Genomic DNA, 16,573 nt, shown 5'->3' with positions numbered 1-16,573 from the left:
TGTATTTAAGTGTTCTGATTTAAGTGGTGAATCTTTTCCCTCGGCCTACCAAGATGTCCAGCAACAACCAGCAATGGCATTCTCAGCATTGGTAACTCAAAGAATAGAAATGAGAACAGCTCAAGGCTAACTCAACTAAAGACTAGTGATGGTGAGATGAAGCCTTATGAAGTTTTGAAGCTTTCCAGCCAATTGGTTCGCAAAAGGGTTCATCTCATGAGGCTTCATCATGGGCTTCATCTGAACACAAACCCCCCTGTTGGCCAAAGTGTGTAAAACAGGCAGATTTGACATCTCAATAGTGTGCTGTATCTCATACCGAGTTCCCAATGAGCAAAGCCTTAAATAACTCTAAACAACAAACATAACATCTTATTTTCATGTTAACAATATTGCATTTATTCCAGTTTAATGATTGTGATTGAAAAGCCTAAGGAGGCTGGTAAACATTGCAAAGAGGGATTTGTATTCCTTAATAATATTCGTAAACGTAACCATGTTGTAGCCTGAGAAAGGCTAAACCATATCAAAGAATACATTTAGCTGTAGCTTTTATGAACAAAACAAAAGACGTATTGAACAGTCGTTGAACCAGGGACCCTGCGGTTGATTGTCAACTGCTTTCCAGCTGAGCCACAGCACACGCACTGAATCCATCTGAAAAAACGGAATACTATTTATTCCTGTATTTATTCATTTATTTATTTATTCATGTTTTTATTCCTACATTTATTTATGCTTTTATTTATTTATACTTATGACATGTTCCGACCTCTATATAAGTGAGGGTCTGAGCTCTCTTAATTCCATCGTGTCACCGGGCCCGGGTGCAGGTCAGGAAGGGTAATATTTATATCGTTCTTATTATACATCCATGGGTAATATGAGCGTTGTGGTTCAACCGATCTAAAGCACTTTCTGAAGCAGTCACATGGTATCGACAGGCAGCGAGGCTTCGTTTGTCATCGATGACGTCACTGGCCCAAAACGATACAAGCCTCGATACAAGCTTCACAAAAAGCTTCGGGGATTACTCGACACACGCTCCGAAGCCTCGGCGCAATACGTAACAATACGAAACAATACGTTTTGATTCTGTCACTAACTCTGCTTCTGTGAACACCACAGTCTGTAACTCTGAAAAAGGTGTTTTGGAAAACCCTTTTAGTTTTACTCCTTTTACTGTTGATGTTGTTCGTGAAGTTTTAACCAAGTTAGATCCTAAGAAACCGGCTGGCCCGGACAATTTAGAGCCTTTCTTTTTAAAGATAGCTGCTGATTTTATTGCTCCACCGCTCACTACTCTTTTTAACCTCTCCCTCAGCACTAACACAATTCCAAAATTGTGGAAGTCAGCGTATGTCCTGCCTCTACTAAAAGGTGGGGAGGCCACTTTATTAAATAATTATAGGCCCATCTCAAAATGATCAGTTCTGGCTAAGGTGCTCGAACGCCTAGTGAGTGAGCAGGTAAAGGTGTTTTTATGTACAAATGACATCCTGTCTAAACATCAGTCAGGCTTCAGAAAGCAACACAGCACCATCACTGCGACAATGAAAGTGGTGAATGATGTGGCGAGTATTTTAGACAATAAGCAGAGCTGTGCAGCTCTATTTATTGACCTGTCCAAAGCGTTTGATACCGTCGATCATCGCATTTTAAAGCAGAGGCTAGCCAGTATAGGCATGTCCAGCCATGCAGTGGGGTGGTTTGAAAACTACCTCTCTGAAAGGTGGTGAGTGGTTAAATATTGCTAATGGTGTTCCTCAAGGTTCTGTTTTAGGTCCACTTTTATTCTCCATCTACATCAATAGTTTAGGTGAAAATGTGGATGAAGCTACTTTTCATTTTATGCGGATGATACCGTGATGTACTGTGCAGGTCCCTCCATTAAGGAGGCTGGTGTTAAATTACAGGCTGTTTTTAACATTATTCAGACTCAGCTCTCTGAATTAAAGCTTCTTTTAAATATTGAGAAAACCAAGGTAATGCTCTTTTCTAAAGCTAAAAAGACACCAGAGCATGTTTTAGATATTGTTACTTCACAAGGAACAAAACTTGAAGTTGTTGCCTGTTACAAATACCTTGGTATCTGGCTTGATGATTGTCTCACTTTTAAACTTCATGTCAATAACCTGATTAAAAAGCTGAGGGTTAGGCTAGGTTTCTTTTACAGAAATAAGTCCTGTTTCTCGCTTGAGGCCAGGAAAAGGTTAGTCACTGTGACCTTTTTACCTGTGCTGGACTATGGTGATTTGATTTATATGAATGCACCTGCCAATTGCCTGGTCAAGTTAGATGCTGCGTATCACAGCGCGCTAAGATTTGTGACAAACTGTAAAGCATTAACGCATCACTGTACCCTGTATGCAAGGGCTGGTTTGCTTTCACTAACTGTACGGAGGCTCAGTCACTGGTACATTTTTATTTACAAAGCCATGTTAGGGAAACTTCCATCCTATATCTGCTCCCTGATCTCACGGCGAATTGTAAGTGGCTACTGCCTGAGATCGAATGCTGTAGTTTTATTAAATGTGCCAACTGCTAGGACTGTCTTAGGGAAGACAGCTTTTAGATGTGCAGCGCCACTGTCTTGGAATAGTCTGCAACTGAAATGGAAACTGAGCAATCTGGTGCCACTAAATGTTTTTAAAGCTCGGTTGGATGCTACTCAATCGGAAGCTGTTGGTACCTGTACATGTGGATAGTTATGTAAATTGTAATCCCTGTGATGATGATATAAGATGTCCTTTTGTTGTTCTGTTAATGTTTGTATGTTTCATGTGGAACCTACTTGAGCAGGTCTCCCTTGTAAAAGAGTTCAATGATCTCAATGGGATTTATCTGGATAAATAAAGGTTAAAAAAAATAAAAAAAAACACTACCAAAGACCAACTTGAGTATGAGGTGGGTTAGCTTAAGTGCCTACACTACAAATAAAAGCTAACATAAACTATCATGTATGGAACAAAAGCTGTGTCTCACAATGCATCTGTTTGCTGATGTGTGTGTATAAGGTGCATGACACATTCAATAAGGAGAAAAGTATCTTCTAAACTTAAAAAAACTAAGCTGTATACAGGAGGGTTACAAACAATTGAATCTGCTGTGTGGCAGTAGGTGTTGCATTGTGGGAAATTAAGGATAATTTGGACTACAAGTCAACACATCTCAGCCTCTGCTGTTTTAATTTTCGCCAGTCCCTTTTTAAATCTATGGAAGGACAATTCTATGAATGGAGTACTACTTTATAATACGTATTCACTGGTTGAATATGATTATTTTGAGACTCAAGAAATGCCAGCAGGGTGTCAAGTTTACAGTTTTTTGTTTAAAATGTAGGTTTTCTGAATCTGAAGTACTGCTATGGTTTATTGTTTCAAAGGAGCAAAATGTATATATTAGAAATATGTCTTTACAACTGCAGTCTTCTGTATTTTGACACGTTTTGTGATAATCATTGCCTTATTTTGTATAGATGACATCAGTGGAGAGAGTGGTTGAGTATGCAGAGCTGGAGAGTGAAGCACCCTGGGAGACGGAGAAACAGCCTCCGCATGATTGGCCAGAGGCAGGCTCCATCACCTTTGACAGAGTGAACTTCTCTTACAGTGCCAGCGAGCGTTTGGTCCTAAAGAACCTGACTGTCGTCTTCCCATCCAGAGAAAAGGTTCTTGTCTTTATTCCCACCTGTGCAAGCTTACTGGTGTGCACAGCCCATGACTTAGATTGATATGCAGCTAGTGTAGAAGGCGTGATGTGATTCTTTTTATGTGGCATTATTTTCAAATCAATTATTAAAAGGACACCATATTGTACTGCTGAATCTTCAGGACTATACCATTTGTGATTCATGGAATACATATCATGTAATTAAGACTGTTCAAGTGGATCCATTTGTTCCCAATTTGCATTTTGAGCTACCTGACGGTGACAACTGTTTATTCACTATAAGAGAGAGGAGAGGCCGAGGGAGAGGGGCGAGAGAGGAGAGAGAGGGAAGCGGAGGGAGATGGTTGAGGATGATTGAAACTGTGTTTAATGCAGGGGGTGTATTTTGCATGGCTATGGTTGGCCAGGGCGGCTGATTTCACAATGGATGGGTTGATAAGTGTGTAGAGGCCCTGGCTCTGACAGCCCATGGGAGGGATCTCTGCCACATGCCATGGGGGGGAAAAGCTTTGTGCATCCTGACAGTTCCTCTGACACCCTTTCCCAAGAAAACCTACAGTACAAGATCCATCCACTCCGGCCATCATTAGTCACAAGATGTACATAATCATATAAAACCAAACAACTAAATGCAACACCTCAGTTGACCTCCCATCATTGAGCGAGAATCGGATTAGTAGGAACATATTGCTCATTTAAAAAAAATCAAGGGTGCACAGTCCTTGTTTACATTTGTACTATGCTAAAGACAATATTATGTAATTTCCACTAAGGTTTCTAAAGTGCTGATCTGAAATAAGATAACACCGTTGTTTGATGAATGTTAAGGAAAGTTCTGAACCATTTTCAAAGCCATGTTGAGACGGTTCTTTTAAGACAGTCATTATTCTTATTTGGTTATACTTTGAAAATATTTGTTTTAATTCTCTTTCAATTACGAATTAATTGTATATCCTTGATGAAAGGGTATACATGCCTCTTGCTTTGTTGTCAACGTTTTTTTTCTTCCTCTTAAACATTCAAACAGTCTTTTCCAGTTCTTACTCAAGTAGCTAATATTGGGCATACTCACTCCATGGCTTGGCTTACTGGGAAAGTTAAGGGAGTCCTTCATGTTAATATTAACACCTGTGTATTTTCTGCTCTAAAAGTAAACATGTCTGCCATACAGTAAAACGGTCAGTCATTGAGTATGTTCAATTATTTTTGTTAAATACACTAATAGTTCAATAAACACCTTATTTGTTTAGGTTTGGAGATATTGCACATCATTTGAGAGGATGTAAGCGAGTATATGGCTATAGTCATGGGCCATCCTCCATTTGCTATGCCCTTGCACCGATTTGTGTTAGCATAATGTTGTCCTTAAAAATTGCTTAATTAGACAGAGATGGAGTTGTGGCCGGCCAGGTACGGGCAGATGGCTCTTCCTGTGGTCCCTGTGACATGAGAGCAATTCAATTCAAGCCCAGTAATATTCAAACGAGGTCACTTCCTCCTCCAGCAACTTTATGCAACAGTTTATAGAGAGCAAAAACTTACATTTGAGAATATTTCTTTATAAAAAACAAACTTACAAAGAGCTTTAGAATTTGAAAGAATCATAAATGTCTCAATACATGTAATGCTTTATAGACCATGAACCTGTATGTTGACTAGCAGAGTGAATACTCTTCTGCTGAGAAAGGATGACCCAATGTGTGTAGCTCCCATTCAGCAGCTCCTTCTGTGAGTCAGTGGTTGCAACAATGTTTTGTTTAGACTATTTTCCCTTTGAAAACATTCCTTTCAAACCTCTGTTAATACCAAATATCTAAACCTTTTTATCCTTGCTACCTGGGTGAAACGCATATGTCTGGGTTCTAAGATGTTTGTGTGTGTAGGATATTTTGGCACTGTGGTGAAGCCTTTTCAAATCATTCTTCCACAATACCCCTTTTCTGTTAAACACGGAGGTTGCTTGTGCTGTTAGCAGTTCAATCATGTCTGTACATTCTTTGCTGCAGCTTTTTCATAAGAGAGATCTGGTATTTTCTGTTTTCTGATTTTACAAACTTTATTTGCCATTTGCTCAGGCACACATGTTAAAGGTAATTGGAATACTCAGAGATTAGTCATACTAATAATAGGAATACAACAATACAAAATAATAAGAGATTCACAATATATTTACATGACAATAATTATGTACACAGCAGGTAATATTATTCACAGAGAGGATTCTGTAAAGTTGTTTTTCTTTTCGTCTCAAGAATTTTGAGGTCAATTGTAAAGAAATGGTGTTCACGTCTGCACTCGGCTTGTATACTTCTCGATCGGGTGACTTTTACAGTACATAAAACACATACAAAAGATCGGTAGCCTATAACGTTTTTATAGCCTTGTTTAATTACTTTACTTGTAATCATAAAACTTGAGTTAAAATGACTGCACATTTGACGAAAATAGAGAAATTAGCATGTACTGCATGAAACTATACTACATTTACTACTTAAACATGCAAAAGGTCTGAAACAAGATGATAGTTGATGGTACTCCTGCTCATAAAACAGCAAAGATAAGGACATCAATTTAGTTTTTAAAGTGTATTGATGTTTTCATATTATTTATTTTTTATTTCCGAACAATAATAGTGATTATATTATACTTAGACATAGGAGTTGCTTCCTCAGTGATATTGAACAAAAAGAATATGTATAATTATTAGCCCAAAAGAGCAGAAAAAGTGGCTTGTGAATACACGTTTTCTTTCAGATTTAAATATATATATAAATGTTGTAATTTTTCCACTGCAGGTTGGCATCGTTGGACGCACTGGTGCTGGTAAAAGCTCCCTGATCTCCGCTTTGTTCCGGCTGGCAGAACCCGAGGGACGAATAATGATTGATGGCTTTCTGACTTCTGAGATTGGCCTGCACACCCTGCGTCAGAAAATGTCCATCATTCCACAGGTGCCCTTTTAACATTGGCCGTGACAGTACATATGGTAACCAGTGGATAAATGTAATGAAATATAATAAATATATATATACGGTATATATGGTTAGAACCACCCCAGAATGCAACTTTCAGCATGGAATAATAATAATGTATTTGTCCTTTCCTTAATCTAATGGAGTTTTACTTGACATATATGGCCTTTTTTTATTCTTCTTGATTGAGACATTTCAAAACTGTAAGATGAATAATTTTAAGTCACCTACATGATGTTGCCCTTTTTTTATATGCCTGGCTTTTAAAAAGCTAGAACAAGTGAGGAAATGTACAGTCGTCTCTCAGGGGATTTCTGAAAGTGAGACAAACGGATGCCTTGAGACAGTTTAACTTTATTTCCGCTTGTTGAAACTGATACGGCATTAAGAAAATGCCAGCCTGCGGGTGAGTGTCAGCAGAGTGGAGGGAGGGGAGAAGACTCCCACGGCCTGTACTGTGAAGAGAGCAGTTCCCCATCCCTGACAGAGGATTAGCCCTCTACCCCCCAAACATGGGAAAGCTGCTTAGAAGAAGTCTCCCCCATCCTCACAGTCAGAGTCCCCTTGTACACCGTCACTTAGCCCAAGTCTCAAACATTTCCAGGGTGCAGCCAAGATGCCCTAAAACAGTTTCATTAATGCTTTTTTTTTGGGATTTGATAGGTTTCTGGCATTGCTTCTTCTTCAGATAAAGTTTAACTTCCCAGTCTAAAGTAGGTTGAGATGGATGTGATGTGAGTTTGATGAGATTTTGTTTACTCTTTCCTTCTCTCCTAGAGGGAGAGAGTTGTACAAAGTGGCAGGTTGCAAGTCAGAATGTAAACTTCATGCTCATCCGTATCACATACAGGATGGCATTTCCATTATATGAAGTAAGGTTTTTCAGTATCATTCTCTTAGTTTTACAAACGTATAAAGTCTCTCGGATTTACACAAATCCATCTGAAAGCCTTTTTATTTTCCTGCGAGACGTCAGAGATAAAGTGATATTCAGTCAGCCTTTCACTTGGAAGAAAATCTTGATATAACTTGCTATTTTCCTTACCTTTTCATGTGGGACTGAGTGTGAAACTGTATGTATACTATACATTGCCAGTGAGTTTCATTATTTGCCACCCACTGATTTTATTATGATAAGCTTTTATTAGCATATGGCATTAAAAAAGGATCCATTTCAGTTTCTATTGAATTCTCAGGAATGACTGAGTAAAAATGAATTCTGTGGCAAACAGAGGGCTTAGAATTGGTGGAGCACATAATCGGTCTATAGAAAGCTGTGCTTGAAATCAGTTTTTCCGACCTAACATTGAATCCTCAATTAAAGTGTGTCACAAAACTAGTTTGAATTGGGACTTCAGCTGGCTTAATGACAAGGTGGTATTTTGGTGACAGAAGGAAAAGTTCATTGGAAGTAAAGAGGTGGAACATTTTGTAAGGCGCAGGTAGCAGGGATGAAGTCCGGAAAGCTTTATTCTTTCTGCAGGAAAATTAAACAGTTAGTCCTGAGTCTTCTGACATACATGGAGGTTTGTTGAAACATGATTTTGTATATAAGGGATGTGTGCTGTGTGTACAATGAATGTCTCTGTGATTGTGGCTGTGACCTGTAAGAGAGCAGAGATGAAGGTGTGGATAGTGAGTCACATAAATACAAGAAGCCAGAAACCTTAATGCAGGACACTTAACCTTTTAGACTCATTGTGTACTCAAACTCCTGGTGTAATCTCACGGTTGCCAGGTGAATAATTCCTATCTTGACTTTAGGTGATATTCATAGCTTGAGTAAACTGGAGGTATTACTGTATATAGCCTTGACTGTGATGAGGATGCAGTTGAAGTGGGTCAGTTCTTGTTATGGGCAGTAGCTTGCTGCTATGCGTCACCTCTGTTGCTGTGCCATATATCATCACAGCTTTTTTCAAATAGCCATTATAACCATTTAGGTGTCATAAATTCAGTTTCATGTTTCAAAGGAAAGCACAGCTGTTTTTGTTCACTGATAATAAAAAAAAAAGCTTATATGAAAAGCTTATCTAAAGCAGCTTTGTACCATGAGAGGCAAGACTGTCTCTGTATGAGGACCTGGGATAGTAAGAGGAAGTGTTCAGTAAATCACTTCAACACTGAAGCAGGATTTATGAATACATATCTGACCTGACACGAGAAGATGCCGGCTCACTCCTGTTTATCAGGTTAACCACGAACTGAGTGACATGTTAGAAAAGTGCCTTTGGACTTGTGGGCTCGTTCCTCTGTGCTGTAATAAAGAGCTTTATTTACTCTCGTAAAGATGACTGTGCGGCTAAACCTTGATACAGGTGTGTGGCTCACCATAAATACATATCTTTGACATCCTAGCTGTCTTAGATCTGAGGCTGTCCTTTTCTTGAGGGTAGACAACTGATGCGATAACCCCTCCTGACAGATGCTTGTGCGTTTGACAGAGTAAAGCTGTTACTTTTTGCCAGACATTTTGAGATTACCATTTCTAATACACCTACTGTATGGAAGTCTTTGTACGGTAACTAGATGGCCCTTTTTGCTCCATCTTATATATACCGACAATGTCACACCGTTGTTATCCACCAACACTAGCGCACCAGCTCTGGTTTTCCAAGTAAAAAGATCAACTTATTGAAGCATAGTTGGCCAGAACATTGAATAGAGCTCCTGAGAGGAGCAAGCCTTTTGTGAACATCTTCCCCTCAAACATTGCCTAGCGGCGCTCTCTAAAGCTTGTCTTAACCCTTTCATACATCTTCCCCCTTGTCATTATCTTAACTGGCCACGGCCTTCTCTTTCTATATCCATCTATCCACAGGACCCAGTTCTCTTCACGGGCACCATGAGGAAGAATCTGGACCCTTTCAGGCAGCACACAGATGAGGACCTGTGGAATGCACTCCAAGAGGTACTCCAGCGTGGCTCTGAATGATTCCCCCTCGCCGGCCCAGGGGGGGATCCCTCTGTCCCCCCTGTACAATGCTGCCATTCAGCCTCCCTGCTCGCCACAAGTCATGGGGGGAAATCCCATTAGGGCCATGGGGCCCAGCTCAATGTGCGGCTTGTAACTGGGAACCATTGAAAGTGCTGGGGGAGATGTGTTTGGGCAGTCAGGCCAACCAGGATGAAGGCTCCCCCCACAGTGAAGGGCTTCAGCTCCTGGTCCTGCCTCTGAATGGGTTTGGTGGCCTGGATTAAAGCTAGAGGCTGGCCACAAGAGAGCACTGGCCAAGGTCATCAGTGGACCTGGCCCTGCATTGTGCCAGGCGGTTAATGGGTGTGTTTGGATAGCTCTTTAAAGACATCCCCACAGGAAGCCTTTATGAAGGGGTAATGAAGGGTTGGGACTCTGCTCTCCCTCTCTGCAGGTGCAGATGAAGGCCGTGTTGGAGGACCTGCCCAATAAGCTGGAGACGATGCTGACGGAGTCCGGCTCTAACTTCAGCATGGGCCAGAGGCAGCTGGTGTGTCTGGCCAGGGCCATCCTCCGGAAAAACCGCATCCTCATCATTGATGAGGCAACGGCTAATGTGGACCCCAGGTCAGAGGACACTCGAGTCAACAAGTGAAGGATTCTACACTTTTGTTATACAAACCCAAACTATTCTTAAAACAATACATTAGTTCCAACGAATCTACAAATAAATGAATAGCACATTCAAGTAAAACATTGAAAGTCATTCGAGGGGCCACACATCTAACCCTTAGCCATTAGCAATGTTCAACCAATTGCCTGATGGGAAACGGATTATATAAAAGGATGATATTTTGTTATTATATCATTGGAGCATACGCTTATCAATTATTTAATTATTCATTTACTTGTTCATTTGGATCCTCATTAGTCACAACTACTTTTCTTTGAGTCCACAACATCATAGGCCACACAGGATTGAATACATCAAAATGCAACTTAGTAAACCAAAATGTACAAATTACACATTTAATATGACTTCTAATAGGCAGAAAATGATTGTAAACCATATAAAATCCAAAATAATAACACGAAAAATAATGTCTAATAAAACTAAACAATCTTCACAAAAGTCAAAAATAAACTGAACCTATCTTTTGTTAACTGAAGGAGCTTTTCTTTCCTTTGTTTTGTATGCCCTCTATTGCACATACCTCACTGCTGATGAGCCATTGTTCAGTGTTAAGTAAAAATCCCTGCCCAAGGGTCTAAAGGAAGAGTTTTTTTGTGCTGAGGTGTTGTGTTCCCTGCTCCTTTTTTAGAACTGACAGCCTCATCCAGCAGACTATCCGGGACAAGTTTAAGGAGTGTACCGTCCTCACCATTGCTCACAGACTCAACACTATCATTGACTGTGACAGAATACTGGTAAGTAAGAAAGCAGTACATTTCCATTTTCCAGCACTTAAATCAACATTTTAAACGAAACTCTTCTCCTTCTGTTAGCAGTTATAAGAAATAATGAAATTATGAATAATGACACTTTCAGTTATTACATTTAACGATTTCCCTTCACAAACATGTTCCTTCTCATCAATTATAATAAATGTAGCTTCCATTGTGTGTCAAAGTTCAACACTGACACACGGAAACATAAACCCTATATTCACTGCCACTGAAGCATGTCAAACACACCTGAGATTCAAAGCTTACAAACACCTCCTCCCTTCATTGCAAGGAGCCTCCTGCACAATCTTTTAATTCACTTGCTCTATTTTGCAACAGCTGGCCTGATTCACCCTCACAGCGTTCCCTTTTTGAGCCTCTGCTCAGGCCACTTGATCTTTGGCCCTCTCCTTCTACTGCCTGCAGAGGTGCCAATTAGTGCCATTTGTGGCAGCATTTGTTAAGCGTCTATGGAGGACAGGGCACAACCTGGTGGCTGCTCGGTCACTGAGAGGGTTGCTGAGAAAAAGCCAAATATCACACAGCGGGGGACTGTTTCACACCTACACTCGCGTTATATATGCCCCCAGATTGTTGCACACTCTGGGAGAATTGTTTTGGCCCCACCTGGATTGCATGGTCTAATCTTAAGCTTTGCCTTATTTAGACGCATAATGTTTCCAAAATACAAACTCCATCTCCTTGTATCCTGTCTATTATGACAGCAGCTGCAGAAGTCTCCCTTTCATACTTAATACACCCTGAAACTTGGCTTTAGTGATAACAAACTGCTCATTACCACTGTAAGGGGATGGAGCTTGTTAAAATTTGTCTGTGATATAATTGTAGTCTTTTCCAAACTGCTTGAATTGGCACTATTCTTTGTGTGGTTTATATGGCATGTGATGACACAGAAATGATGGTAATTGACTAGAGTGTCTTAAAGGTGTGATTGTTGGATTTGACTGAGGACCACCCCTGAGCTGCTGAAACGCCAGGATAAACACATGGATAAATCACTGATCTTCAGTCTGTCAGAGTCAGCGTGCTTGACTTTCACACTGCTAACAGGACACGCTCATTGTCAGTCACCCTGTTGAGCACAAACAGGCACCAATGTTTGCTGTTGCATGAGTCACATGAAATGGATGGTTCCTATGTGCAGAGACTACCGTTTCCCCCATTCATCTTGCACTGTCTGCATGCATCGCTCAGCAGGGAAACAGCTGATGTGTCAGTTTTCCCCAAAGTAAAGTATACGTGCAGTGATGCCCACTCACACCCAGCATTGTATGTGTGATTGCAGGTTCTAGATGCCGGCAGGATCCAGGAGTATGACGAGCCATATGTGCTGCTCCAGAACCAGGAAGGGCTCTTTTACCAGATGGTCCAACAGACAGGCAGAGCCGAGGCCGCCTCACTGCTACACACAGCCAGACAGGTAACCACACCCACCTTTCTCCCAGGACTGGCTTGTGACTAAATAGAGTCCAGCCGTGCCACACTAATCCCAGACTCTCCCTTTAACTCCAGTCTTCATTGCTTACCTCCAAAATGATACAGTTAAGCAGAGAAGATGTGCATTACTCTGACAATGCAAAGACACTTGATTACCATTTTAATTTAAAGTGCCTACTCGGAGCAATGCAACACCATAACATTAATTTCAAGAGAAAAATTGTTCCCCTTGTAGATTTCCATCCCCTGATTTTATCAAAGAAACTCCCCGTATAATCTTTTTCTCATAATATAATTTTTAGATCATTTTAGAGATGATTCCAGAAAAGCAGCTTTCTTTGCAATACATCTATTTGGAAATATTGGGTTTAACTTCATCGCGATTTGGGATAAACTTTCTATGGGGATTACTGTAATGGAGAATGTCCATATTTTTTCCCTGTGAAATTCATTTGTGATGTATTTCCCCTTCAGACACTGAACAGATAAGAGCTGGCTATTCATTGTTCAATTCCATTTTATGTGCATCTGTCTGGGACTTCAGATACCATATTGCAACTTCAAAAAGGTCTTTGTGAAATAAGAAAAAGTAGGCATCATTTCATTTTCTCTCTGTCCCTCGCACAAATTTATCAGCGGAACTGTATCTCCTCCGCCAGAGGAGTGAAATGAGTAAAATACTGATTTCAAAGACTCAGCACACTGTGGTATTATTTGGTATCGTCTTACCCTGTACACTGGCGGATTGGTAATGACATTGTACAAGCCCTTACGTTTTCCTTTCTTTATTGTAGGGTGCTCTGCTTAGATCAGATTACCACGGCATCCATAACTGTCTAGCACCACTTATTAAATACTGAGATGGTCCACATGTTGTGTGTCAAGTTTCTATAGTTGTCAGTCAAGGTTTAAATACATTCAATAATCTGATATCAACCTCTAGCTCCTTTGTCCGTGTTGAAAGAGAATCCCAGAGCAGAAGGTATATCTCATGCTGAGGCCGACCTGTTTTCACCTGTTTTCCTCTTTTTCTCAAACTTTCTCTTATCGTTGGTCTGTCAGAGCCTCTTTGTAGTAAGACACCATGTATTTTGTAAGCAAACACACAGGTAAAAATGAAGTCAAATGGAACAAATAATTTCAGTGATTATCTCTGATATTTTCTACACTGAATTTCCCAGAGCTAAATAAGCCACTTTTGCATGCTTGAGCAGGTGACAAATCCCTTCACCCAGCTCTGACTGGATCTGTCATGAATCACACCCTAAATAGATCGTAGCTTAGATTGGACTGTGTGCTTGTGTTCTGTGACACTGCTTCCCTGATGCACTTCCAGGTTTACATCAACAAAAAGCGAGTGGCAGACGTGCACTGTGCCAAGGACATCCATGTCATCTTTGAGACGTCTCTTTGACAGTTTGGAGAGTCGCTGTGGACCTCGTACTCGCCATCACTGACCAACTATTTTTCTGGATATTCTTACATTCCTTCCTGTTTACTAAAATGTATTTGGATTCCCAGTAGCTAGTGTGTAGTATGTGCTGTGTTTGATTGGCGTATTCTTTTGATATAGAACAACTAGCTGAGGCAGGGTGTGCCTTTTTATTGACAGGATTTTACTGCATGGCTGTTTATTGATTACACCCTGCTATGTTTATGTATGTGTGTTCTGGCCTCTTGGGTAGCTTCAATCCTGCACCGGTGCTCAAAAGAGTGCAGATATTGGATGTGATTATCCTGGTGCGATAAATTATTGGTGACTTAAATCATTCTTTTAAGGCACACATTGTGTAATAGGTCTGAGGCGTTTTTATTATTCAGGAAATGCTTGAAAAGACTAGGAGAATGTGAGAGGAGAGATGTTCTCAGTAATTATTGTGCCTTAATCAGACTATTGATTCTTGTTTTTAATTGCAGTTTTAATTAAGTATCCTTCCAGCACTTAAACGATAGTGGTTATATGTCTACCTCAACTCTTGTCAAGAGAGAAGAGTACAATTTGAATGTAACATTTCATGTACGGGCAATCATAATGACCAACACTACACTAAGAAACGTGTGTTGCATCTAATACATGTTAGAGACTATCAACTTTCCCCCTATTTTTGTAAAATAGGCTTTTGTTGCTTTTAAAGCATAGCATAGCTTAGCTGTTTCTTTGGCAGTAATAGGACGTTTAGTATGACTAGCTCCATATGTACTTACATTGTTTTCTCAGTAAATGTATTGTTTTGTTATATGTCATATTTGATGGAGTTGCACTTTGTAGTTTAGTAGTAAATAAAAAAAATCTAAAAATAAATGTCTTCATTTTGCATTTATAAGATTTTCTTGGCTCAAAAACATTCCCTCAATAACCATTTCATTCTGCTGTTGCTCAGCCTGTGTTCAGATGTCTGAATGGTGTTTGCTTCAGTTCAGTGGTCTTGACCAAGATGCTACAAATTGGTAAGTGGTTAAGGAGAACAACCTAGTGATTATCTTCTTGAGTCAACTGATTTCTATGATGGTAAAATGGTACAGCCATTTACTCTGTTATTTTAGAAAGCTGGTGCAATATGATGATTACACCCCCAATTAAATTGTGATTTTCTCATCACCAGCGCAATTAGAAACGAGCTGTTTAATTCCCTTTCATACAGAAAAGAGCAAAGCTGGTGATTATGCGTTCAGAGATTGCTGTCAGTCAGTAAACACTTAGCTTGCTATAAAGGCTGTATTTAAACAGGCCCAGATTTGGGTGGTGAACTGCGGGACATCAGTTCCTTTAAAAGCTGAGTGATTTACACAATTCATTAAAGCCAGTGAATCTTCAGCCAGCGTCATATTAAATGGTTACTTACTCTCAAATAGCCCCTTGGGAGTTGAATTGTTGGCTCACGAATAGATTAAAGTTTACATTGAAAAGAGAAATTGAATTCAGAGGTAATCAATAGCATAATGGGCCAGTGAGAGGAGCCTGCTGCTTCAAATGAAATTACCATATTTTTAATCTTAATTTTCCACTCTGTTTATCTGACAGTGTGGATGTGCAATCCAAACAGATAATGAGAGTGGGATATTGACAGAGAGGTCCTCTGGAGTGCTTGTTTCAGTGATTAAACGCTGTGATCTGTGATTACTTTGTGTCTGGTGTGAGGCTGGCAGCCAGGGCCCGGGGAGACACAGGCCCAGAGCAGCTGGAGCATCATGGGTCTCTGAGGTGCTAATGCACCTGACACAGCATTGACAGCATTCAAAATCCTATCAGGGACTGCGCCACACTGCAGCTGCCACAATAGGAATACTCATAGCACTATCTACATCAGAGTCAGCATATATCCTCTCTGCTCTCCCCTCGATAACAGCCAACACAAGAATGGCGACAACAAAGTTTGCACAATAAGTATTATTAACCAGATACCTTCCGACGTCCCCCAATAATAGCACCATTTTACGACGTATCTGAATAGGTGTGCAAATAGCAATGCCGTCAACATAGTGCCGATATGGCTTTAATAAATAAATGTGTGAGAAACCTGGCTGTCCCTACAATGAAGTGTAATCCCAAAGAAATAAAACACAAAAAAGGAGTCGGCACAATGTGAAGGCGGCGAGTGAAATGATGCATTCACACCGTAGCATTTAGCCCATCCACACTTTAAGAGAGGAGTGATACGTTGGTGCTGATTTGAGGATGTGATACGCGTCCTATTCTGTTAAAGACGTTTTTATTGTCAGTCGAGGGAAGAATAATGTAACAAGTATCCACAACAACAGAAATGGTGTAAATTGTTTAAGGTTGTTTTGTTATGGGCCAATAAATAAGTAGTGTTGAGGCCATTTTGGGTTGAGGAAACAATGTTTTTCACAAACTTTCTGTTGTGCCAGCATTTTCTTTTGTGATGGATACTGCTGTTTGACAAATGGAAACAAATTGCATGGTGCAGGCGCCTGAATGGCAGGGAGTTGGGGAGTGTCAAACTCGGTGCTGAAAGACGATGAAGCAAGAGCCTCAGGTTTTTGTGGGCGACTCAGACCTGACTGATCCCAGCATAAAGTACTTGTTGAAGAGAATGAGAAAAGGAGAACAGGATTTCGACAGGCTGCAGTGAAATTAGGAGAATTG

General features: G+C 40.3%; 1 protein-coding gene across 1 annotated transcript in view; it reads left to right on the top strand.

Annotated features, from left to right (window-relative positions):
• The window catches only part of LOC117544369 (multidrug resistance-associated protein 4-like), a 36,735-nt gene extending 21,968 nt beyond the window's left edge, over positions 1-14,767 (top strand). The window contains 7 exon segments of the mRNA XM_034213338.1: positions 3,479-3,670; positions 6,468-6,623; positions 9,466-9,555; positions 10,016-10,188; positions 10,884-10,989; positions 12,314-12,448; positions 13,802-14,767. Coding sequence (XP_034069229.1) covers positions 3,479-3,670; positions 6,468-6,623; positions 9,466-9,555; positions 10,016-10,188; positions 10,884-10,989; positions 12,314-12,448; positions 13,802-13,879 — 930 coding nt within the window. The 3' untranslated portion in view covers positions 13,880-14,767.
• Positions 14,768-16,573: the final 1,806 nt, after the last annotated feature.

Source organism: Gymnodraco acuticeps, unplaced genomic scaffold, assembly GCF_902827175.1.
Source record: "Gymnodraco acuticeps unplaced genomic scaffold, fGymAcu1.1, whole genome shotgun sequence".
In the NCBI taxonomy this organism is placed as follows: domain Eukaryota; kingdom Metazoa; phylum Chordata; class Actinopteri; order Perciformes; family Bathydraconidae; genus Gymnodraco; species Gymnodraco acuticeps.
This window is presented reverse-complemented; position numbering and strand designations above follow the sequence as displayed.